Genomic DNA, 24,294 nt, shown 5'->3' with positions numbered 1-24,294 from the left:
ATATGTAATTTATGTTGGTAATCGTTTGTAATTTTAACATTTTTATGAAACATATATAACTTGGCATGGAAGTGATAATTTTACTGATTCGTCTTACACTTTTATGTGGTACAGTTCTTGTTTTTTTTAATTATTATTCATTCTTTTTAAAAATTAAACAAAAAAAAAAAAAACAGAGCAAAAAAAAAAAGATTTCTGCTAAGTTATTGATTGGAGGTTGGAAGCAATTGGAACAGTCGATCAAGCAAAGAAAATGAAAAAACAAAATTGAGATTGAGTTGCAAGAATATAAACCCCTCGTTCTATTTTTCAATTCTTTTATTATATTATAACAAGTTCTTATAAATAAAATAGTATGGATAAGATCTGTCGATGTAAACAATTTAACAAGATAGGTAGAATAAAGATAGTATCAAGTTTTGCTAGTCCGGCAAACTAGTGAATAACTGAACAAGACATGTAAGTTCTTCCAATTTGGCAAGACTTGCAAATGATTTAACAAGATACATAGAATGAAAATAGTATCAAGTTTTGCCGGTCTGAAAAAAGTCGTGAACAATTGAACAACACAGTTTAAGTTTGTCAATCTGGCAAGACTTATGAACTGCTTAATAAGATATATATGTATAATGAAGATTATATCAAATTATGCCCCACCTAGCAAAGCTTGTGAGCAAAACAAGATTTGTGAATTCGGCTAGGCTTATGAACTACTATTCAACAAGAGAGGTAGATAATGATTATACTAAAGTTATGCCCCACCCGGTATAAGTTGTGAACAAGTTATTAATCAGGCAAGACTCATGAATAATTCAACAAGATAGATGTAACGAAGATTGTCCTAAAGTTATGCCTCATATAATTTGTTAAAAGCATAATATTTCTTTCGGCAGTATGTGTAGTATTGACTATTGATGTAACTGTTCGCAGAAATTGCTTAAATGACATGAATATTTAAATAACAACGTCAATGATCCTATTTGTGCAAAATCTCCTCCCACATAAAAGGCATTTTTTTGCGCGGATTGCCCTTCTTTTGGGGTGGTCTTTAAATTTTGCCCCTCATATTTGTGGTTTTTAAATTTTGCCCCCCATATTACTGGTCTTTAATTTTTTCCCTTCGCGTTGTAATCCTGAGCTTCGCGCAGAAATCATGAGGTTCTGGGTTCCAACTCCCACTCAAGCATAAATTAAAAAAAAAATCACAAGGCAAGGTTTGGGTCCCATGTATGTCGGACCCGGCATACACTTATTAAGGAATAACCAAAGTTATGCCGGACCCGGCATACTCATGCCTTATGGGCAGACTTGGCATAAGTATGCCGGATCCGGCATAACTTTGGTTATTCCTTAACAAGTGTATGTCGGGTTTGTCATGCTTATGGGCAGACTTTTAGTTAAACCTTAACTAAAAGTCTTTTCCTAGTTATGTCTTATGGGGCAGACTTTAGTTTAAGGCATAACTAAAAGTATGCCCCATAAGTCATAACTTTTCCTTAAGACATAAACTTTACCTTATAAGGCAAACTTTTAATTATGCCTTAAGGAAAAGTTCCGCCTTATAAGGCATACTTTTAATTATGCCTTATAGGACAGACTTTTAGTTAAGGCATAACTAAAAGTATGCCCCTAAAGCGGAACTTTTCCTTAAGGCATAATTAAAACTTTGCCTTATAAGGCAGAACTTATAGGTAGACCGGGTCAGGCATAACTTTAGTTATTCGTTAAGGAAAAGTTCTCCTTATGGGGCATACTTTTAGTTATGTCTTATGGGGCACACTTTTAGTTAAGGCATAACTAAAAGTTTACCTTGAAAAGTAAAATATATATATATATATATATACACAAAGTCTGTGTAACACCTCGTGCATTCGGGTTAAGATTTGTCTTATAAGATGGGGGGTATAATGAACCCAATTTTAGTAGTGTATAAATGGTGTTTGAAACTCAATCAAGACATGAGAAGAGTCTTTGGGCAAAACAAAGTTGAAAATCCACTCTAAGGGGCATGTTCGCAAGTGAGTTTATAGATGGTCTTACTTACAACGACCATAACCCCATTATTAATTTGGAATTTGGGAAACATTACTTGATGAAAGTTGTAGCCCTTTGAAATAGCTTTCCAACGGTATATTATGGGCCTCAAACGGACATCTGTGCAAAGAGTTATGCCCATTATACGACAGACTGTCCGAGCAGAAGAATTTTGACGGACCATTTGACGGTCCGTAAAACATTTTGACGGTCCGTAAAATATTTATACGGTCCGTCAAATGGTCACAGAGAATGATATTTTGAGGGTCAGTTTTACGGTTCAATTTTACGGTCCGTAAAACAATTATACGGTCCGTAAAATTGACTCAAGCTAGCGTAAAATGGTCACAGAAAACCATATTTTGCTGGGCAATTTTACGGTTCAATTATACGGACCGTAAAATCATTATACGGGACGTAAAACCCACCGTAAAATGAGCACAGAATGTCCAAATCACTGAAATGGTTTTACGGTGAGTTATACGGTCCGTAAAACCATTATACGGAACTTAAAAATGGGCGTAGAATTGCCCGATGGGTCAGATTTTAAGATGTTAATAAGAGACCCAAACCCATTTTTTTTCATTCCCATTTCTCCTACACGACTCAAGGGTTCTCTAGAGCCATCCAAACACTTCATATGCAAGAATGCAAGTGAAACAAAAGATCCACTTCATCAATCCACCAAAACTAAGTGTGAGAAACACATCAAATCCATTCAAGTCAAGAAATTCTATAGAAGGTGGAACTAGGGTTTTGTTCAAGTGAAGTATTTCAACTCAAGGCTTATTCCTACAATAACCAAGGTAAGTTTTATGATATTTCATGATGATTAAAGTGTTGATAAGTTCTTGGGAGAATAGTAAATGGGTTTGATAAAGAGAATTATATGAACTATGCTAGGGTTTTTGGATTGTTGACTTGGGATTGTTGTATTCATATGGTTGATGAAGAATGATGTTAATTACATCTAATTGAGATTGTAGAATCAGCTAGAAGTAATAGAATGGGGATTGGGGGAAGAAAACACCATTAATGAAGGTTGTGGAGCTTCATGCCCACCAAGTGTTTGATAAAATGCTTAGATGAACAAAACATGGATATTGTTGCTAATATAGAGTCCCTATGACTTGTATTGCTATAGATTGAAGTTGAAGGGATTGAAAGACATTGTGATACGCTCAAAAGCGGGAGGTTAAGGTATGTAGAACTTCCATCCACATGTGGGAATCTCTACGTTCTTCCCCATGATCCGTTTCGTAAAAATCTATGAAGTTCAAATCCTAGGGCATTAAATCCAACATATTGGTAGCCCGTAATTATGTATGTATGTACACGAATTTCGTATCTATGTTCGTTATTGTATTCCTAATCTTCCATTATTGATATTAGGAATCCCAGCTTAATCCATGAATCATGAATTCCTCCTCATGTGTTCTCATTACGTTCATATGAAACTTTATGATTTTATCTAGCAAGTTACAAGCATGTTTTCAAGTCAATTATATATATGATTTCGAAATATTCTTATTACTCATGAATCAAGAACATGTTTGCAAGATTATGACAAGTTATCTTATGAAACTATTTTACAAGATTATTTCATGAAACCATGTTTACAAGTTATTTCGTGAAATCATGATTACAAGACAAGTACAAGTTAATTCACGAAACCATGTTACAAGTTATTTCGTGGAATCATGATTACAAGTTAATTCACGAAAATCATGGGCTTCTTAGCCAATTATATTATGTTCATGTTTTTGGGAGTTGCACGAATTACCGAGAAGGCTCAGATAGCCTGAAACTATGTAGCCACCATAGGACAAGGATCGCTCCGCCCAGTTAGGACGATACCTTAATTTCACACTGAATGGTTCCATCAGGTACGTTATTACCTTATACCCTGGCAAGGTATAGGGGCTCTGCTGGTCCGGCGAGGTACCAGACTCCACGTATCCACGTGGTGATATCATGTTGTCGGTTTATGAAATGCTCTCCCCACTTATCATGTTTTACTCATGTTATATATATATATATATATATGTACTCATGCTCATGCTCATGCTCATGTTTATGTCCAAGTTTTCAGTTTCAGTTCTTATCATGTTATTCCATGTCCCATGTTGTTTCTTCCGGTTGCTTTACATACCAGTACATTCAATGTGCTGACGTCCCCTTTTTATTGCCCGGGGGCCTGCATTTCACGATGCAGGTATTGATATACAGGACGACACATCTGCTCAGTAGGACAACATTCGTATCAGCTTATTGGTGAGCCCCATCTCATTCGGGGTTTAGTTAACTTTTGTTTTATGATTAATTATGCATCTAAAGGTATGCTGGGGGCCTTGTCCCAGTAAGTATGTTTTTCAGTCAGACTCATGATAGAGGTTTCATAGACTAGACAAGTCAGTTATATCATGTCAGACATTTGGAGTCGTATAGCCATTTTGGCTCACTCATGTTTAAACAAGTATTTTATTAAGTATTATGACTTAACATGTTTTATAAAGGCTCATCATGCATTCACGTTATATTCCGCATATGTTATGTATCATGATGATTCAGCAAGCCATGTGGTTCGCTCGGTCACATGCAGTCAGGCACCGAGTGTCGTGTTACGTCCAGGCCATGGTTCGGGGCGTGACAAAACTTGGTATCAGAGCCTAGGTTCAAGTGTCTTAGGGAGTCTATGAAACCGTGTCCAGTGGGGTCACTTTTATATGTGTGTGCGCGCCACACATATAAACAGTTGACCACCAAGACATTCAGGATTGTCTCATTTCTTTCTACTCTAGATCGTGCCATGAAGCTTAGAGCAATAAGAAACTTCTCTTCCTCTCAAATTACGTACGTTTCGAATGCGCAGGAAATGAACAGAAAATTCAAGGTCCAAGTAGGGATGTTTACCCATAGGGGGTACAATTGTGCAGTACTTACTGGTAACGAATGAGATTTCAAGTGCTATTGAAAGTGGAATACAATGTAAGTTGCCCGAGAAGGGGTGTAGTGGAATGAATGGTATGTTGAATGATAATGATGTTCTCGAGAAAGGAGAATGGAATACAACAGGGAGAGTATATCAGAGGAATTAGAAAAGGAGCTAAGTCAACAGGAAAAAGGTAAATCATGGAGGATCTCAAGGAAGTGGTGGTAGACAGTTTTCTACCGGAGGTCATCAGGACCCACTCCATCTGCAGTTAAAGATTGAAAGGGAAAATAAACAGGAAAGTGTAACAGGTACAGTTTGAGTTGGACATATGAGGTAAGTTCATCATTTCTATACTGTTGTCGAAATTGGGAGCCCTGTGTGGCTACGATATGATATGATATATGTATATATGTTGGCCTTGTGAGACATTGTTGGTATTTTCTGCGTGCAGGTTTTGGGATAGTAAGAAATACAGAGGAAACTCTGCCAAATTTTTCCTAGAAATAGAAGGAGAATAAGATATAAGTTCGTAATATATCTGGAAAAGTTATATCAACAGTAATGATAAGATTTGACTAAGTTACGAGTACGGCTGACCTTGAGAAATATAATTTGATTTCCTATTCAGATGAACACCTTGAGTGGGTGATAGTTCGGATACATCCGAATGTGTGTTATAAACCAAGGGCTTAAGTTAAGTTCAGAGAAGAGTGATTAGTGGAAGAAGAAACCAGCTAAGCCGAAAGAGTCGTCAGTGTTGTAGAGTACAAAGGAATTACAGAAGATAAGGAAAGTTAATTTGATCCCATCAAAAGGGAATAATTTGTAAGTATAAGATGTTAGCCTTAGTCTAAGGGGGAGATGCATAAATCGCCAGTAAGTCCAGTGAGATAATTGGAGACCCGAAGGGTTAGTATGAGATATGAAGAACCTCAGTTCAGTTAAGTTGGCATAATGAGATAGTCTCCATAAGGAGTATGCCTCATCTTAGAGGAAACCCGAAGTGAGTAGAATGATCATCGAACGAAACGTGTAAAGTTCAATTACTATAGATTACGCGATCACAGAAAAGCTATGAGATCATGCCCAGTTATGTGTCATAAGGGTAGTGCCATTGCACAAGACTCTAATCTCTAAGGTGCTTGTAAAAGACTTAGCGTACAACTGTACTATGAGTATTTTAGGAAGTATCTCAAAAAAAAAAAAAAAAATCAAGTATGGGAAGTACAGCTCAGGATTTAGGAAGACAAGAGAACTAAGGTGAAAGAATTTCACTACTTCTCCAAGCTAGGAATTTGACTTTCAGACTCCGAAGTGGGTGGAGTTATTGCCCAGAACATGGCATTCCTGCTTAGTCATTGAAGTTAAAGAGAAGCAGTTTGGTGATTCCTACTTGTTGCAGATGAAAGAGGGGATTCACAAATAGAAAGCCTTAGCTTTTGAACAGGAGGGAGATAATGGTACCTTGAGATATCGAGGCAGATTATGCGTTCCAGATGTTGATGGGCTTAGAGAGAGAATCATGTTAGAAGCTCACAACTCCAGGTATTCCATTTACCCAGGTTCCACTAAGGTGTATCATGATATCAAGGAGATTTACTGGTGGAACGATATGAAGAAGGATGTGGCAGATTTTGTAGTTAAGTGTCCGAATTGTCAGCAGGTGAAAGCCGAACACCAGAGGCCTGGTGGCTTGGCTCAGAATGTTGATATTCCTGTCTGGAAATGGGAAATGATCAATATGGGCTTTGTATCAGGTCTACCTCATTCAACTAGGAGGCATGAGTTAATTTGGGTAATTGTGGACAGACTTACGAAGTCAGCGCACTTCTTGCCAGCTAAGACCACAGATTGAACAAGAAGATTATGCCAAGTCATATGTTAATGAAATTTCCGGATTGTATGGGACCTTAGTGTCCATTATTTTAGATTTTAGTGCTCAGTTCACAGCGAACTTCTAAAAATCATTTCAGAAAGGATTTGGGTACGGAGGTGAACCTTAGCACAACTTTTCATCCTCAGACAAATGGTCAGACAGATACGCTATTCAGATCTCATGTTATGATATTCATGTTAGTTCAATACTCAGATATTTATGTCAGCTTAGTACTCAGGTATCAGTCCAGTACTCACGTATTCATGCCAGCCCAGTATTCAGTTAGCTCAGTATTCAGTCAGCCAGTCTTCAGTCAGTTCAATAGACATTCAATTTAGTATCTCAGCAGTTTAGTAGTCATCTATTCATTCAGTTTAGTAACCATGTGTCCTTGATTTCAATGGTAATTGGGATGACCACCTGCCTCTTATTGAGTTTACTTACAAAAATAACTACCATGCTAGTATTGGGATAACACTGTTGGAAACCCTTTTAAGCAAAAGGTGTAGATCACCAATTGGTTGATTCGAAGCAGAGTTGTTAAGATCAGATTTGGGTTACCAGGTTATAGAGAAAGTTAAGTTAATACAGGAGCGTTTGAAAACGGCTCAGAGTCACCAGAAGTCTTACACAGATGTGAGGCGAAGGGACTTAAAATTTTCAATAGATGATTGGGTGTTCCTTAAAGTCTCACCCATGAAGGGTGTCATGAGATTTGGCAAGAAAGGAAAACTCAGCCTCAGATATATTGGACCTTACAAAATTCTACGAAAGATCGGACTAGTAGCTTATGAACATGAGTTGCCACAAGATTTGGCCGCTGTACACCCAGTGTTTCATGTATCCATGTTGAGGAAGTGTGTAGGAGACCCATCGTTGGTTGTTCCTGCTAATACTCTAATAGATAAGGATGGCCTCACCTATGAGGAGATCCCCGTAGCCATTCTTGATCGTCAAGTTCGCAAGTTGAGAACTAAGGAAGTAGCCTCAGTGAAAGTCCTGTGGAGGAGTTAGAAAGTTAAGGAAGCTACATGGGAAGCCGAGGAGGATATGAAATCCATGTACCATACTTGTTTCAGCCCGCAGAAGAGATTTATGATGAAACACCAAGATTTTGAGGTATGTAAGCTTTCTTTTCATGCTTTTGGTCGTGTGTGGCCAATTTATAATGCTATTGTGATGTAGCCCTGTGAGGCAATGATAGTATGGGCTGTTGTGACAGGTTGGTAGTGCCATATTACAGGGGAAACTCTGGCGAAATTTTTGTAGAATCCTGAATGTTATCATCTGAGGACGTATGTTCCAACAGAGAGAGAGAATGTTATACCTAGGAAATTTCTCCGTTAGCATATCGCGAATAGACCCACGAAGGGTATGACGTATACGACATGTTGACGAGTAAGAAGTAATATTTAATGATTCCAAATGAGATTTCAAAGACATTTGAGGTAGGAGACGAAAGTTGTTAAGGAAAGCAAGGTATATGTTGCGTGTCGGGCAAGAATTACGAGTATCGACATAATGATGGCTTAATGACATTTTGGAGAAGAGTTATAATTTCCCTTATGTATTCATGCCTCACGTTTCACGCTCAAGTTCATGTATTCGCTACTCATGTCCATGTTTAGGCACTGACGCTTTCATGAAACTATGTCATGTCAGTTTCCATGCCTCATGTCATGCTATGTCTCATGTTCCACGCTCATGTCAGCTATCCAGTGCCCATGTTCATGTCTCAGTATTCACGATTCCATGTAATTATGTCATGTTAGTTCAGTCTCCATGTTGCATGTCATGTTTCCTTCACGTTCAAATAGTCAAGCCATGTCCAGCCATATTCTTAACCAAGACCCATCATTCGAGGACGAATGATCCCAAGGGGGAGATATTGTAACACCTCGTGCATTCGGGTTAAGATTTGTCTTATAAGATGGGGGGTATAATGAACCCAATTTTAGTAGTGTATAAATGGTGTTTGAAACCCAATCAAGACATGAGAAGAGTCTTTGGGCAAAACAAAGTTGAAAATCCACTCTAAGGGGCATGTTCGCAAGTGAGTTTATAGATGGTCTTACTTACAACGACCATAACCCCATTATTAATTTGGAATTTGGGAAACATTACTTGATAAAAGTTGTAGCCCTTTGAAATAGCTTTCCAACGGTATATTATGGGCCTCAAACGGACATCTGTGCAAAGAGTTATGCCCATTATACGACAGACTGTCCGAGCAGAAGAATTTTGACGGACCATTTGACGGTCCGTAAAACATTTTGACGGTCCGTAAAATATTTATACGGTCCGTCAAATGGTCACAGAGAATGATATTTTGAGGGTCAGTTTTACGGTTCAATTTTACGGTCCGTAAAACAATTATACGGTCCGTAAAATTGACTCAAGCTAGCGTAAAATGGTCACAGAAAACCATATTTTGCTGGGCAATTTTACGGTTCAATTATACGGACCGTAAAATCATTATACGGGACGTAAAACCCACCGTAAAATGAGCACAGAATGTCCAAATCACTGAAATGGTTTTACGGTGAGTTATACGGTCCGTAAAACCATTATACGGAACGTAAAAATGGGCGTAGAATTGCCCGATGGGTCAGATTTTAAGATGTTAATAAGAGACCCAAACCCATTTTTTTTCATTCCCATTTCTCCTACACGACTCAAGGGTTCTCTAGAGCCATCCAAACACTTCATATGCAAGAATGCAAGTGAAACAAAAGATCCACTTCATCAATCCACCAAAACTAAGTGTGAGAAACACATCAAATCCATTCAGGTCAAGAAATTCTATAGAAGGTGGAACTAGGGTTTTGTTCAAGTGAAGTATTTCAACTCAAGGCTTATTCCTACAATAACCAAGGTAAGTTTTATGATATTTCATGATGATTAAAGTGTTGATAAGTTCTTGGGAGAACAGTAAATGGGTTTGATAAAGAGAATTATATGAACTATGCTAGGGTTTTTGGATTGTTGACTTGGGATTGTTGTATTCATATGGTTGATGAAGAATGATGTTAATTACATCTAATTGAGATTGTAGAATCAGCTAGAAGTAATAGAATGGGGATTGGGGGAAGAAAACACCATTAATGAAGGTTGTGGAGCTTCATGCCCACCAAGTGTTTGATAAAATGCTTAGATGAACAAAACATGGATATTGTTGCTAATATAGAGTCCCTATGACTTGTATTGCTATAGATTGAAGTTGAAGGGATTGAAAGACATTGTGATACGCTCAAAAGCGGGAGGTTAAGGTATGTAGAACTTCCATCCACATGTGGGAATCTCTACGTTCTTCCCCATGATCCGTTTCGTAAAAATCTATGAAGTTCAAATCCTAGGGCATTAAATCCAACATATTGGTAGCCCGTAATTATGTATGTATGTACACGAATTTCGTATCTATGTTCGTTATTGTATTCCTAATCTTCCATTATTGATATTAGGAATCCCAGCTTAATCCATGAATCATGAATTCCTCCTCATGTGTTCTCATTACGTTCATATGAAACTTTATGATTTTATCTAGCAAGTTACAAGCATGTTTTCAAGTCAATTATATATATGATTTCGAAATATTCTTATTACTCATGAATCAAGAACATGTTTGCAAGATTATGACAAGTTATCTTATGAAACTATTTTACAAGATTATTTCATGAAACCATGTTTACAAGTTATTTCGTGAAATCATGATTACAAGACAAGTACAAGTTAATTCACGAAACCATGTTACAAGTTATTTCGTGGAATCATGATTACAAGTTAATTCACGAAAATCATGGGCTTCTTAGCCAATTATATTATGTTCATGTTTTTGGGAGTTGCACGAATTACCGAGAAGGCTCAGATAGCCTGAAACTATGTAGCCACCATAGGACAAGGATCGCTCCGCCCAGTTAGGACGATACCTTAATTTCACACTGAATGGTTCCATCAGGTACGTTATTACCTTATACCCTGGCAAGGTATAGGGGCTCTGCTGGTCCGGCGAGGTACCAGACTCCACGTATCCACGTGGTGATATCATGTTGTCGGTTTATGAAATGCTCTCCCCACTTATCATGTTTTACTCATGTTATATATATATATATATATGTACTCATGCTCATGCTCATGCTCATGTTTATGTCCAAGTTTTCAGTTTCAGTTCTTATCATGTTATTCCATGTCCCATGTTGTTTCTTCCGGTTGCTTTACATACCAGTACATTCAATGTGCTGACGTCCCCTTTTTATTGCCCGGGGGCCTGCATTTCACGATGCAGGTATTGATATACAGGACGACACATCTGCTCAGTAGGACAACATTCGTATCAGCTTATTGGTGAGCCCCATCTCATTCGGGGTTTAGTTAACTTTTGTTTTATGATTAATTATGCATCTAAAGGTATGCTGGGGGCCTTGTCCCAGTAAGTATGTTTTTCAGTCAGACTCATGATAGAGGTTTCATAGACTAGACAAGTCAGTTATATCATGTCAGACATTTGGAGTCGTATAGCCATTTTGGCTCACTCATGTTTAAACAAGTATTTTATTAAGTATTATGACTTAACATGTTTTATAAAGGCTCATCATGCATTCACGTTATATTCCGCATATGTTATGTATCATGATGATTCAGCAAGCCATGTGGTTCGCTCGGTCACATGCAGTCAGGCACCGAGTGCCGTGTTACGTCCAGGCCATGGTTCGGGGCGTGACAGTCTGCCCCCATCGGCAGACTTTTGGTTAAACATAACTAAAATTCTGCCGGTGGGGGCATAGCGAAATTCAAACTCTGCCTTACAAATTTTTGACTGAGTGGGGGTTCGAACCTGGAATCCATGAATTTTAGCCGAAAGGCAAATTTAAAGACCACCCCACAAGAAAGGCAATTTTGGGAATTGCCCCATCAAAGGTAGGGAAAAGGACATAACTGGCCATCCGACCCAAACTAATTCCACCGGATGGCCCAAGTTTCTCCAAACCCATCTTGTAGCCCGCCAGCTCATTTACTACCAAAAAAAAAAAAAAGACCTTTTGTGGCCACTAAAAGTCGTCACTAAAAGTTCATTGCAAAAAAGGATTCTTTGTGTCGACTTTAGTCGCCACTAAAGATCAACTATGTATAGAAAATGTATCATACATATAAAATAAAAAAGTTTTATTACTGTATAGAATATGTATCCCTACCGTATATATATAGAAAAATGTATTATAGGTTTGTATCGTTGTTGTGTAATTTGTGTATAATAAATGTATCATCAACGTATACTCACTAATGATACATATATTATACATTGATTATACACTAATGATTCACATATTATACATATTTCATACATAAGTATAGAAAATGTATCATTGTTGTGTAATTTATGTATAAACTGTATCATTCTTACATAGAAAATGTATCATACGTCTACACAATATATCATACATATACAATATATAAACTGTATCATTCTTGTATAGAAAGTGTATTTAAACTGTATCATTCTTGTATAGAAAGTGTATATATAATTCCAGCATATGTATATAAATTGTATCATTCTTGTATAGAAAGTGTATCATACGTATAAAAAATATATCACACATATACGTATAGAAACCGTATCATTATTGTATAGAATATGTATCACTACTATACATGTATAGAAATGTATCATACGTATAGAAACTGTATCATTATTGTATAATATGTGTATAATAAATGTATAATTAACGAATAATTTATGAATAATAAATATATAATTAACGTATAATTTATGAATAATAAATGTATAATTAATGTATACTTACTAATTTATTAGTTTGTAGTTGATATATTTTAGTTTGTTAAGTTTTCGATGATGGTTACTTTAGTTTATTTATTTAGTTCATCTTTTTTAATCCCTAGTAGAAGATTAGAAAAATAAATGGAAGTTTGCAGCGGACCTTTAGTGGCGACTTTAAAAGTCTGATCGTTTTGTTTGCAGTGAACTTTTAGTGGCGACTAAAGTCCTATCCTTTTTTTTTTTTGGGCCAGCGCCTAGCATTAGTTTGGCCGAATGGCCAACTCAGGACATTTGTTCAAAATGGGGCCTTTTTGGATCTTCTTTTTCCCCTGATGGTCACACCATGTACTTTTCCCTAAGAGAAAATGACAAAGGGCACCTACTTAAGACTCTTTATTACAAAATATATAGATAGTTTTCCTTATTTATAAAACATAACGATATTTTACGAAACATGAAGGATTTTCATATATTTTTCATTTTTTTCAGAAAATATTTTTTTAAAAATATATTTTTTAAAAAAATTAAAATTATTTTAAACTTTTTAAAAAACTAATATTTTTTTTTTTGCTCAAAGTCTTAAAAATTACCTCAAATTTTTGTGTATGAAAGTTGTATGAAAAATGTATGAAATGTGTATGTTTGAGCGAAAATTTTAAGCCTTGTATGAAAGTTGTTAACAATGTAGTTGTAGTTGTATTAATTTTCCAGAAACCTAATATGAACTTTATATACAAAAAATGTGAATAAAATTCTAAGTCTTGAGCGAGGTATACACATTTCATACCATTCTCATACATGAAACTTTGAGGGTAATGTTTAAGCCTTGATCGAGATATACACATTTCATTAGGGCTGGGCATAAATACCAAAAACTGAAAAATCGGACCGGACCGAACTTTAAGAAATCGAAACCGAAAGAACCGAACCGAACTAGTTTGGTTCGGTGTTTGGTGTTCACCTTCAAAAAATCGAAACCGAAATAGCCGAACCGAACTTTGATGAAACCGAACCGAAGAATCGAAATTTATACATTACCCAAAAAAATTAAAATAGTCTAGACCCATTAAGTTTAAGCCCAAAAAAAATTCAATTGTAATAAGCTCTCTTTTGCTTTTGTATCCCTAATTTTCCACTTCAGTTGAGAAAATCAAATATCCTTAACAAAGAAAGGTGACTAGAGTGTGTTTTTAGGATTAATGTATGTCCTTTATGTGTTTTCTTAATTATTCTTACTATATGTATATAACACCTAGTAATCCTATATTATGGTTATGGTTTTCTGTTCTTGTGTATCCGGTTTGTTTGATTTTGATTTTAATTTGTTAGTTTTATGTTTTGTTGCTTTTGAGAATATGAATTAGTGTAAATGGAATCGCTTCTAATATCATATAAAAAAAAACTGAATTGAAAAAATCGAAACCGAACCGAACCAAACTTAAAAAAACGGAAACCGGAAGAACTGAACCGAACCGAACTAGTTTGGTTCGGTGTTCGGTGTCCACCTTAAAAAAACCGAAACCGAAATAACCAAACCGAAGTTTGATAAAACCGAACCGAAGAACCGAACACCCACCCCTACATTTCATACATTTTTTATACATAAAATTTGAGCGGACTTTTTAAGCCTTGAGCAAGATATACACATTTCATACACAAAAATTTGAGCAATTATTTTAAGTCTTGAATGTTGTATCAAAGTTGTATACAATGTTGTTGTAGTTGTATTAATTTTACAGAAATCTAACATGAACTTTATACACGAAAATGTGAGCGAAATTCTAAGCATTGAGCGAGATACAAATTTCATACCTTTTTCATACACACAATTTTGAGCGGATTTTTTAAGCCTTGAGAGAGATATACACATTTCATACATTTTTCATACCGTTTTCATACACTAAATTTTGAGCGAACTTTTTAAGTGTTGAGCGAGATATACACATTTCATACAACTTTTATACATGAATTTTTGAGTGAAAAAAAGAAATTAAAAAAAAATTTAAAAAATAATGTGTTTTTTTAAAGTATGATTTGTATAGGATTTGTAATGTTATATTTTATAAATAGAAAACTATCGTCATGTTTCGTAAATATTTCTCGTTAGTATATATGCGTACTTTATCCTTTCCTTTACCGTTTCCCTAAAAAGTACTCCGCAATACAATATTGGCCCAAATGTTCACTAGTGAAATGACATGTTCAAAATGCTACTACTTCCGGACAATTCGCCAGATTGTCCTTCAAAGGCGCTGGTCTTTATTTTTTGATCCTCAAATTGTTGATATTTAATTTTTGTCTTTTGTCTAAAAAATTAATTAAAAATATCCCTTAATTCTGGATTCAAACCCTAACTTAATAAAAAAAAAAAAATCGCACTGCAAAGGTTTCTCAAAAGTTATGCCTTTTAAGGCATAAGTTGACTTAAGGCATAACTAAATTCTGTCTTTTAAGGTAGAACTTTCTCGAAACCTTGCCTTATGATTTTTTTTTTTACTGAGCTAGGGTTTGAACTCAGAACTTCAGGGTATTTTCGGTCACTTTTTTAGGTGAAGGACAAAAATCAAAGACCAGCAATTTGAGCGACAAAAATTTAAGACCAGTGCCTTTGAAGGACAATCGGCGCAAAAAAATGACTACTTCCTCTGTCCCAATTTTGTGTGATAGTTTGACTTGACCCGGAGTTTAAGAAAGAAATGAAGACTTTTGAAACTTGTGAAACAAGTCATAGATATTTGGTGTGGTTTCAAATATATTCACTAAGGGTAAAAGGGGAAGTTTTAAGTTAAATTCTAAATATAAAAATGTATCAATCTTTTTAGGATAGACTAAAAAAGAAAGTGTATTATATAAATTGGGACAAAGAGAGAATATTTTAAAAGTTCCGAAATTTTAACTCTTATTTTTTTCGTGAATAAAACGTGAAACGACAAATGTTTTGGTATGTGTCATATTAGATATTTTCATTTTGAATATGAATATGTTAAGTTCGGGGTTAAATTAAGAACTAGTTGGTCCATTAGGCAAATATTCAATCCTGAAAATTAATTGAAGCGAACTTTATACAAATAGTCGGTCGGATATTGACATAGTTTTTTAATGGCGCCTAATCCTAAAACTTATTTCACAAATCATAGCCACAAAACTTTAGCCATGTGTTATTAGTTGGGAAAATTACAGGTCAATATATTTGGGTGATTTAGTTTACAGAATATATACATGTATTACGCATACTTATACTAAAAATATGCATAGATTATACACATATAATACATATACCGGAGTATACATTGTGTATATTTAGGTTGTATTGATAAATTAGTTGGCCGAAGCGTACTTATCCATTACTTTCTCATCTATTAGTTTCAATAAACTCCAAACTCACCAATAAAATATTTACACGACTATGTCACTTATGATATAATTATAAATAAATTTCTATCAAATACATGATAATTAATTTTGATAAAAATATTAACTACTCCCTCCGTCTCAATTTAAGTGTCGTACTTTGACTAGTCATGAATTTAATAAATAAAGTAAGACTTTTGAATCTTGTGGTCCTCATTTAAAAATGTGTGTAATGTACTAAAATGTCCTTTGAATCTGATAGTTATAAACTTATGATATAGGATGTTTGGATTGCCAATTTACTAAATATAGAAATAGACACTCTTTTGGGATTGAACAAAAAAGAAAAGTAAGACACGGGGGAGTAACTCATTATTAATCAGTGTATACAACTTAAATTCTTTTTTAAAAGAATAAATAAATAGGGGCTTGATGGATCTATTGGGCCTAAACCCGTTCTATTACAATAAATAAAATGGACTGATTTGATATTCCAATTTCCACCAAACTCTGTTTGTTTCACCACTCTCATCATCAAACAATGGCGGCTTCATTACAGTTCACTTCAACACATTTGAAGCAATTCCAATTTCATTCAAAACAACAAGTTCCCAAACACGCCGCTAAATGGGGTAGTATTCGGTGTTCCGCTACCTCACCTAGCAAAAGCTACAACATCACTCTTCTTCCAGGTGATGGTATTGGACCTGAAGTTATTTCTGTTGCCAAAAATGCCCTCCAACTCGTCGCTTCCCTTGAAGGTAAATTTTAAAAAAAATACTGTAAGTTACTTGGATTTTAATGTAATTTTAAGTATATGTATATTGTCTTGAAAAAAGTTTTAATTTTATACACTGCGGGGGTAAAAAATGTTTACACAATTTTAATTACTGGTTAATGAATATCAAGATATTCATTAATAGGTAATCTGGTAAAAATAACTAGCAACCTGCTATTAAAGGTTAAAATTCAATGAATTTACACTGTTAGTGTATATAACTTAAATCACTTTTTGGAAGTTAATTACTTTGATTTTAATGTAATTTTAACTATATGCAATTTATCTTGAAAAAAAAAAGTTTTAATTTTTATGCACTGACGAATGTTTACACAATTTTAATTACTGGTAAGTATCTTGATAATCATTAATCCGTCTCATTTTAAGTGTCTTAGTTTGACTGGGCACGGAGTTTAAGAAATGAAGAGAGACTTTTGAATCTCATGGTCTTAAATTAACGATGTGTATAATGTACTAAAATGTCCTTTGAATCTTTTGGTTATAATCTTGCCATATAGGATGTTTGAATTGTCAACTTGCTAAATATAGAAAGAGGCAACCTTTTTGGGACGACACTTAAATTGGGACGGAGGGAGTAATAGGTAATCAGGTAAAATAGCAAGTAAGCCGCTATTATAGGTTAAGATGCCTTCCAACTTGTCGCCTCTCTCGATGGTATTTATAAAATGAAGTTAGTTATAGTGATTTTAGTGTAATTTTGAATTTATGCCCGGACGATGTATTCAATATTTACACGATTAGGAGGTAATTACTGGTAAATCTCTTGATAAGCATTAATTGGTAATCGAGTAAAACTAGAAAGTAACCTGCTATTATAGGTTAAAATTCACTGATAGTGTAAAATATTTACAATGTCAGTGTATATAACTTAAATCCTTTTGGAAAATGTTAAGAAAGGGATGTCCCGAACTCTTTATGGGACAGGGGAGTACCTTGTATGTGGTTACTTTAACTCTTGCTTTGAATTTGTTGTAGCACTATTACTCTTTCAGAGCTAAATAGTTTTTGTTTTTGAGTAGGATTTTAAAACTATTCTTTTAACGAGTATAAATATTGTAACTTGATGTCCAAGTTCATACTTTTAGCTCTGGTGGTGTACCCAAGAATTTTAACAAGGGTAAGGATTGTAGTAATTCTGGTTTGACGCTATTTGGAATGGCTTTATCCGTCTCTCATATTGAGAAATTCAGGCTAGCGGCATTCGATCACAGTATCCATTGACAGCTGCATAAATGACCAGAATTTGTTTTTCAATTGGCAGTGGTGCATATTGTGATTCAAAAAGTTTGAACTTGTGACCTAAAGCAATTTTTGAACTGCCTTTGCCATTATAATGAAAACTTCCCTTATGCCAAGGGGATTCAGAAGTTAATATATATATGGGACGAAATTGTTTTTGCCCTATTTGCGCAGTATGATTTTCCAAGTTAGGGGACTTAATGTGGCTCTGCCACCGTTTAGGACGCAAGCTGACTGGTGTCGAAATAAAAGTTTATACTGGAAATTAGATTTGTTGACCCTGGTATACTGCTCCGTTTTATTTGTTTTTTCTCTGGCGACAATTTGAATGTTTTGGGGTTAAGGGTTTAACTCTTGGAAACATAACAGGATTTCAAATCGCATTCGAAGAGATGCCTATGGGAGGGGCTGCATTGGATGCTGTAGGAGTGCCATTGCCTGATGAGACTCTTAATTCTGCAAAGCGATCTGATGCTACTCTTCTTGGAGCAATTGGAGGGTAACTACTACATGATAGGGTCTTCTTCTGAACTTTTTGTTATATTTCATATGTATTTTTTGATTGAATCTCATACTTTCTAGTTTCTTGTCCTGGATTTTTCTTGCATCTAAATTTAAGATATAAATGGGACAATAATGAAAAACATTTGAAGCCCGAGACTGGATTACTTCAACTTCGAGAAGGCTTGCAGGTCTTTGCTAACTTGAGACCAGCCACTGTTTTACCACAGGTAATTTATGTTTTCAGCTTCTAAAAACTGTACCTATCACCCAAAAAAAGACCGTTATATCAATTTGAGAATATTTCTCAACTGCTAACCGGGTATATGTTTGACTTACAAGTTTTGTTATAATGAAAATTGCAATACACGATACCATGGAAACACCCCTTATATCAAAGATAAATGGGCACTACGTAACTTTATTGCATAGAAAAAGGCTATAATATGACTATCCTATGGGCCATTCTTGTTCAGTCAATTGTTTCCGAACAAGGGTGTTCTATTTTGTTGGTAATAATGGAACAATTTTGTTCGTAGGAACAAACAGAAGTAGATTTATTCTATACTCGGTAAGTTATAATCTCAAAATTAGCATAAAGTGGGAAATTGTCTAATTTATTCTGGATTTAGAATTCTTTGACAGACCTATTTGGGTTTAAAGAATAAAGTTTCGTGAAATGAGAGATCTGGGAGTATGTAATCAGAAAACGAGTAGAAAGTTTCACATGGAGAGCATGTACACCTCCCTACACCTTTTGACACTAGCAACCTCCTTGATCCTTACCTCCTGCACTTTGGTCCTCCAGCACAAATTAATCGCTGGTACTCCTTGAGCAAGCTAACATGATTGGCGAAACAAGACTACTGCTATTACCACCACTTTTATATATTCCACCTACCTCGTCGCCAACACCATACAGTTGATCAGAAAGTAAGTATTGTTGCAAGATTTGTCTGAGTAGAGGATTCTAATGGTAATGAGTATGAGCAGGCAAGTGGGTGTGAAAGCATGTTAGTGAATTTTGTTGTTGGAAGCAGTGTTCTAAAAGGCGGAGGCACAGATCAGAGCGTGTAACGTATAATGTGAAAGTAAGTAAGAGGGTAAGCGTTAAGGAAGAGGCATAAGCCCAATAATTCTTAAAGGGGAGTGAGCCCACGAAATGTTTGGAAATTAGAAAATTGATTAAACTATAAAAATCTTTAGAGAATATTTTTAAAATTTCATAAATTCTATAGAAAAGATTAATTTGCTATCTGAGCATAATAATTTGTAGAACTGTAAGTTCTGATTAAAACAAAATTGATTGTACATTACCTAACTGCTAATTATAGAATAACATACTAGTTATCAAATGTTTTAGTTGAAACCATTTTGATTTACATGTGGCAAAATATGCTAGAAGTGGATTGTCTATGAACACGTATTGGATATTGTAAGCTGCACATGCTCTTGAAGCAGAGGCGGACCTAGGATTTTAACGCAATGGGGCACTAAAGAAATTTGAGCTAGCTGCTTAACCAGTGTCCCCTAAAGGCTATTAGTGTTTAGGGTGCCAAGTTAATGATATAATCATTTTCAAGGTATATACACATACACTTACATATACAAGAGTTTCGCCGAAGTTTACGGGGCCCCGTGACCCCTCAATTTGGAGAGTAGGTCTGCCTCTTATCTTGAAGACACGAGCCCTTTTTGTAACTGTCAGAACTTGCAAACTATTGGACCTCTGAGGTTGTGTAAATTTAGTCTCTCTTCTACGAAGCGATCATGCACCATCATTTATTGCCAAACAGGAAATATACACTTCTTGAACTTGTCTCTCAAATCAATGTACACGTAAATTACATTCTGTGTTTAGCGGATTCCCACATATTCATATTCCTCACTTAATGCAGTTAGTAGATGCTTCAACTTTGAAGAAAGAAGTTGCTGAAGGTGTAGACCTAATGGTTGTTAGGGAACTTACGGGAGGTTAGTTTGGAATTGTCATGGTCATTGATATTTAAATTAAATTCCGTCATCTTTGAGTTTTTTCTTGAATTTTCTTTCTAAAGATGGGCTCTCCCCTTGATTGCAACTTACTGTATCTTCCTCGTGTTAATTAGGTATTTATTTTGGTAAACCAAGAGGTTTCGGCACTAATGAAAATGGTCAGGAAATAGGTTTCAACACTGAAGTCTATGCAGCATATGAGGTAATTTGCCTAAAAAGCGCTGCTGTGCTTTTCTAAATATGACAAACTGTCTAGTACAATTATTCAGTCCTCCTTATATTTTTTGTACAATAGCTTCAGGTGAATGTTCACTTGAGATCGCATTGGAGAATCTGATGAAGTTTTCTGTTTCTTTCTTGTTTTGATTGGAAGAGTAGTTCAGTTGTGTCATTTCTGTTTGTTGGCTAGAAACTGATATGTTGGTTGAGTTTGTTCCATTTGAGAATTTGGCATTATTTTCTTTTAATATTTAGATACGATTAATCGGTAGTTATAACAAGTGGTTCAGTTAACTCCAGTAGTGTGCAGTTTCTGAAGTTTATATCTGAACAGACAATCTATATAACAATTTATTATCTTGGAACTATTGTCAAGCTTCATATTGTATGCAAAAGTTCCTAGTTATAAGCTTTGCTTATCTAACTTAACTCTTTCATTGTCATTCAATCATTGTTAAAGTTCACATGGAAACTACATCCAGTAATGTCTTACTGTCACTAAAAGTAGGATAGATTGAGATCAAACTTTTTACCTGAAATTTGTTCCCAACCTTTACATTAGTGGTATTCGGCTTAATTTCTTTTCAGATCGACAGAATTGCTCGTATTGCATTTGAAACTGCAAGGAAGCGTCGAGGAAAACTCTGTAGCGTGGATAAAGCAAATGTTTTGGAGGTAAAAGCTTATCTTTCTTTCCCCGATTATCAACCCTTCTTTTCTTCTCCTCTTTATCTGGTTTCCACTTTCTTGTCTAATTCCATTTCTTTTATAAAGCAATTAAATCTACTAATACTTTCATCAACATGGTGCCAGAAAGTCTTCACTACATATATGATTTATCTTTGATCCCCCCCCCCCCCCCCCCCCAATAAAAAAAAAGAAGAAGAATCTAGTCAACTACCCAGATATCTATACAAAAAGGTATCTATTCTCTATAACGGAAGTACACTAGAATTAGAAAGGAGCTCATTATTTTCCAAGAATATCTTTCAACTAGAACGTGTATCTTTTTCTACAAATCATCCAGCAAAAACCAAAGTGGAGTTGTTCTCATGCTACTCTTCTTCAATCACGAGTCTTCACCAATCTCACACAAGCCAAGGTGTCTACTGCTGAATTTGTTAATGGGAAATACAATACCAAATAAGGGGAATCAAAAACCCACAAGTCTTATGCAATTGTAAAATCAAGTGATCAACAAAATCTACTCTACTTTAAGCAACTTTCTTGTTTATCCCTTCAGCAGGTGATGCTTTAAAAGAATTGTACTATAGACTAAAGTTTGCACTGTTTACTCTATTTTTCCGCTACTTAAAATTGCAACTGGGAGACCATAAAGAAAGCATTGAGGTTGACCTCATTAAGGGTAATTTCTTGTTCTATAGTGATGGAGTTCATGATTTTGAGATATTGGCCAGGCCTCTATGCTTTGGAGGAAGAGAGTTACGGCGATAGCCTCAGAGTATCCTGATATAGAGCTCTCCCACATGTATGTTGATAATGCAGCCATGCAACTTGTTCGCAACCCAAAACAGGTTTCATTTTACCTTTGGAATATATTTTTACAATTCTTGTTTCTCAAGTTTGGCCTGAACATGCCGGTTGACACACTAATCCATGGAGTTGATCCTCGATATAATCATAATGCAGTTTGATACAATTGTGACAAACAACATATTTGGTGATATCCTGTCCGATGAAGCATCAATGATTACAGGAAGTATCGGGATGCTTCCATCTGCCAGTCTTGGTGAAAAGGTATAGGCGGATAATCTCATTTCTTTAGAAATTTTGATTCTTCTTCCTTCTCACTACAAATTCTCTAATTTAATCTTCTTTGTTTTTGGGTACGTATTGCCTCTAGGGACCTGGATTGTTTGAACCTATACATGGTTCTGCTCCTGATATTGCTGGGCAGGTTGGCTCTAGTCTTCGTTTCTTTCTCTTTTGTGCTTTTCGAAAATTCGCATATGTTTATGTTTATGTGTGCACTAACTTTAAACATGCAGGATAAAGCAAACCCTTTGGCAACAATGCTCAGTGCTGCAATGCTTCTGAAGTATGGCCTAGGTGAGGAGAAGGCTGCTCAGAGAATTGAAGCAGCTGTTTTAGACACCTTAAATCGAGGATTTCGTACCGGTGACATTCACTCAGCAGGACAAGTGAGTTTTTTTCTATATTAAATAGCTCTACTACTAAATCGCCAACAACATTTTTTTCTCCTTGGGATTTAGCTGATCTTTTTGGGGGTGGGGTTTGTTTCGGTGTTCATTTAGATCTCAAGCTTCTTGATTGTAAATTTTTTCATCTGTCGGATCTTGCACTTGAAAGACATGTTGGGCATGCAACAATTATCCAAAAAACGAGAAAAAATAGATTATTCTAAACCTCTATGCATATGTTGCACCAACTTGAATGCTGAAATCTTTTAGTATCTAATGCTTTCATATCAAACTTGCTGAATCGCTTGTCTTCAGAAATTGGTCGGGTGCAAGGAAATGGGTGAAGAAGTGCTCAAGTCTATTGACAGCAAAACTCCAGCTGCTGTTTAAATTTATGAAAGAGGCTTCCTTGAGACCTTAGCAAATGATCATTTTGGCAGATGCATTTGCAGTCAGTAGAATTTTGCCATTTATGTAATTGGTTGAAGGATTCAAAATTGCTGAGTGTTGCATCGTAGCCTAAACGTCTCTATTATTTTTTCTGATGTTTTTGAGACATTATTTTGTTGTAACATGAAGGGAACGGTAGAGCAACAATAAAGTTGTCTCTGTCCATCGGTCATGGGTTCGAGCATTGAAATCACCCGTTGCTGCCTATGCTACACCCCCTTGGGCTGGGGTTTTTTCCCTGACCTTTTGAAAACGCGTCGGTCCGTCCTTTTTTGTGTTGTAACATGGAAGGAAATGAAAATAAGATTTTTGACCTTTGAAAAACTGGAATGGAACAACTGTTGACCAATATTGTTGCTGTCGCCGCTATGTTATCTCTTTCTATCTTGACCAAATTTACCAGAAATATCATTTTGTAATTTCACTTTCTTTCACCCGTATTTCTTTGTTATTATGTTCCCCTCATATTGTAAATGTTACTATTTTTTATTTTGGAGCTAACCTAACAAAATATTTATATTTTCATTAACCAGTTTAAGCAATTTTGCATGCATATTCATAGAAGACTTAATCTCTTATATCTCAACTAATAAATTAAGTAAAAAGATCGTTTTGTAGATTCCTCGGCATAACTAAAGATTGTGGAGTCTGGAGCTAATATGAGTTATTTTTGCAGCCATTACACAAAAATGATATGTTTTTTTTTTTTTAGACCAAAATGGGCAGTTCGTGATTCATGCAACGAAATAGGTGGTTTTTTTTTTTTTTTTTTTTTTATTTCGTGAATAAAAAAGAAAGTGATTTGTAATTTATTTTTTTTTGCATTTCGTGACACTATTCACGAAATAGATGTTTTTTTGTTTTTTTTTTTTAATTTCGTGAATAAAAAAGAAAGTGATTTGTATATTATTATTATTTATTTATTTTTGCATTTCGTGAATCAATTCACGAAATACCTTT

At 35.4% G+C, this 24,294-nt stretch overlaps 1 protein-coding gene across 1 annotated transcript; it reads left to right on the top strand.

Moving 5' to 3' along the window:
• Positions 1-16,447: 16,447 nt before the first annotated feature.
• On the top strand, positions 16,448-23,683 carry LOC132641725 (3-isopropylmalate dehydrogenase 2, chloroplastic-like). The gene is made up of 11 exons (XM_060358805.1): positions 16,448-16,730; positions 18,377-18,506; positions 18,627-18,738; positions 20,407-20,482; positions 20,617-20,705; positions 21,311-21,397; positions 22,141-22,257; positions 22,373-22,480; positions 22,587-22,640; positions 22,732-22,884; positions 23,200-23,683. The coding sequence occupies exons 1-11, from the start codon at positions 16,511-16,513 to the stop codon at positions 23,272-23,274; spliced, it is 1,221 nt and encodes a 406-aa protein (XP_060214788.1). The 5' UTR covers positions 16,448-16,510; the 3' UTR covers positions 23,275-23,683.
• The last annotated feature ends 611 nt before the right edge of the window (positions 23,684-24,294 follow it).

Source organism: Lycium barbarum, chromosome 5 (genome assembly GCF_019175385.1).
Source record: "Lycium barbarum isolate Lr01 chromosome 5, ASM1917538v2, whole genome shotgun sequence".
Taxonomy (NCBI): domain Eukaryota; kingdom Viridiplantae; phylum Streptophyta; class Magnoliopsida; order Solanales; family Solanaceae; genus Lycium; species Lycium barbarum.
This window is presented reverse-complemented; position numbering and strand designations above follow the sequence as displayed.

Bases quoted from the DNA above. Each gene is read 5' to 3' on its own strand.
- LOC132641725 (XM_060358805.1), top strand. From the start codon at position 16,511: ATGGCGGCTTCATTACAGTTCACTTCAACACATTTGAAGCAATTCCAA. The intron at 21,398-22,140 runs GTAAAAGCTTAT...GATATTGGCCAG, and splicing joins ATAAAGCAAATGTTTTGGAG to GCCTCTATGCTTTGGAGGAA. The intron at 22,258-22,372 runs GTTTCATTTTAC...ATCATAATGCAG, and splicing joins TTGTTCGCAACCCAAAACAG to TTTGATACAATTGTGACAAA.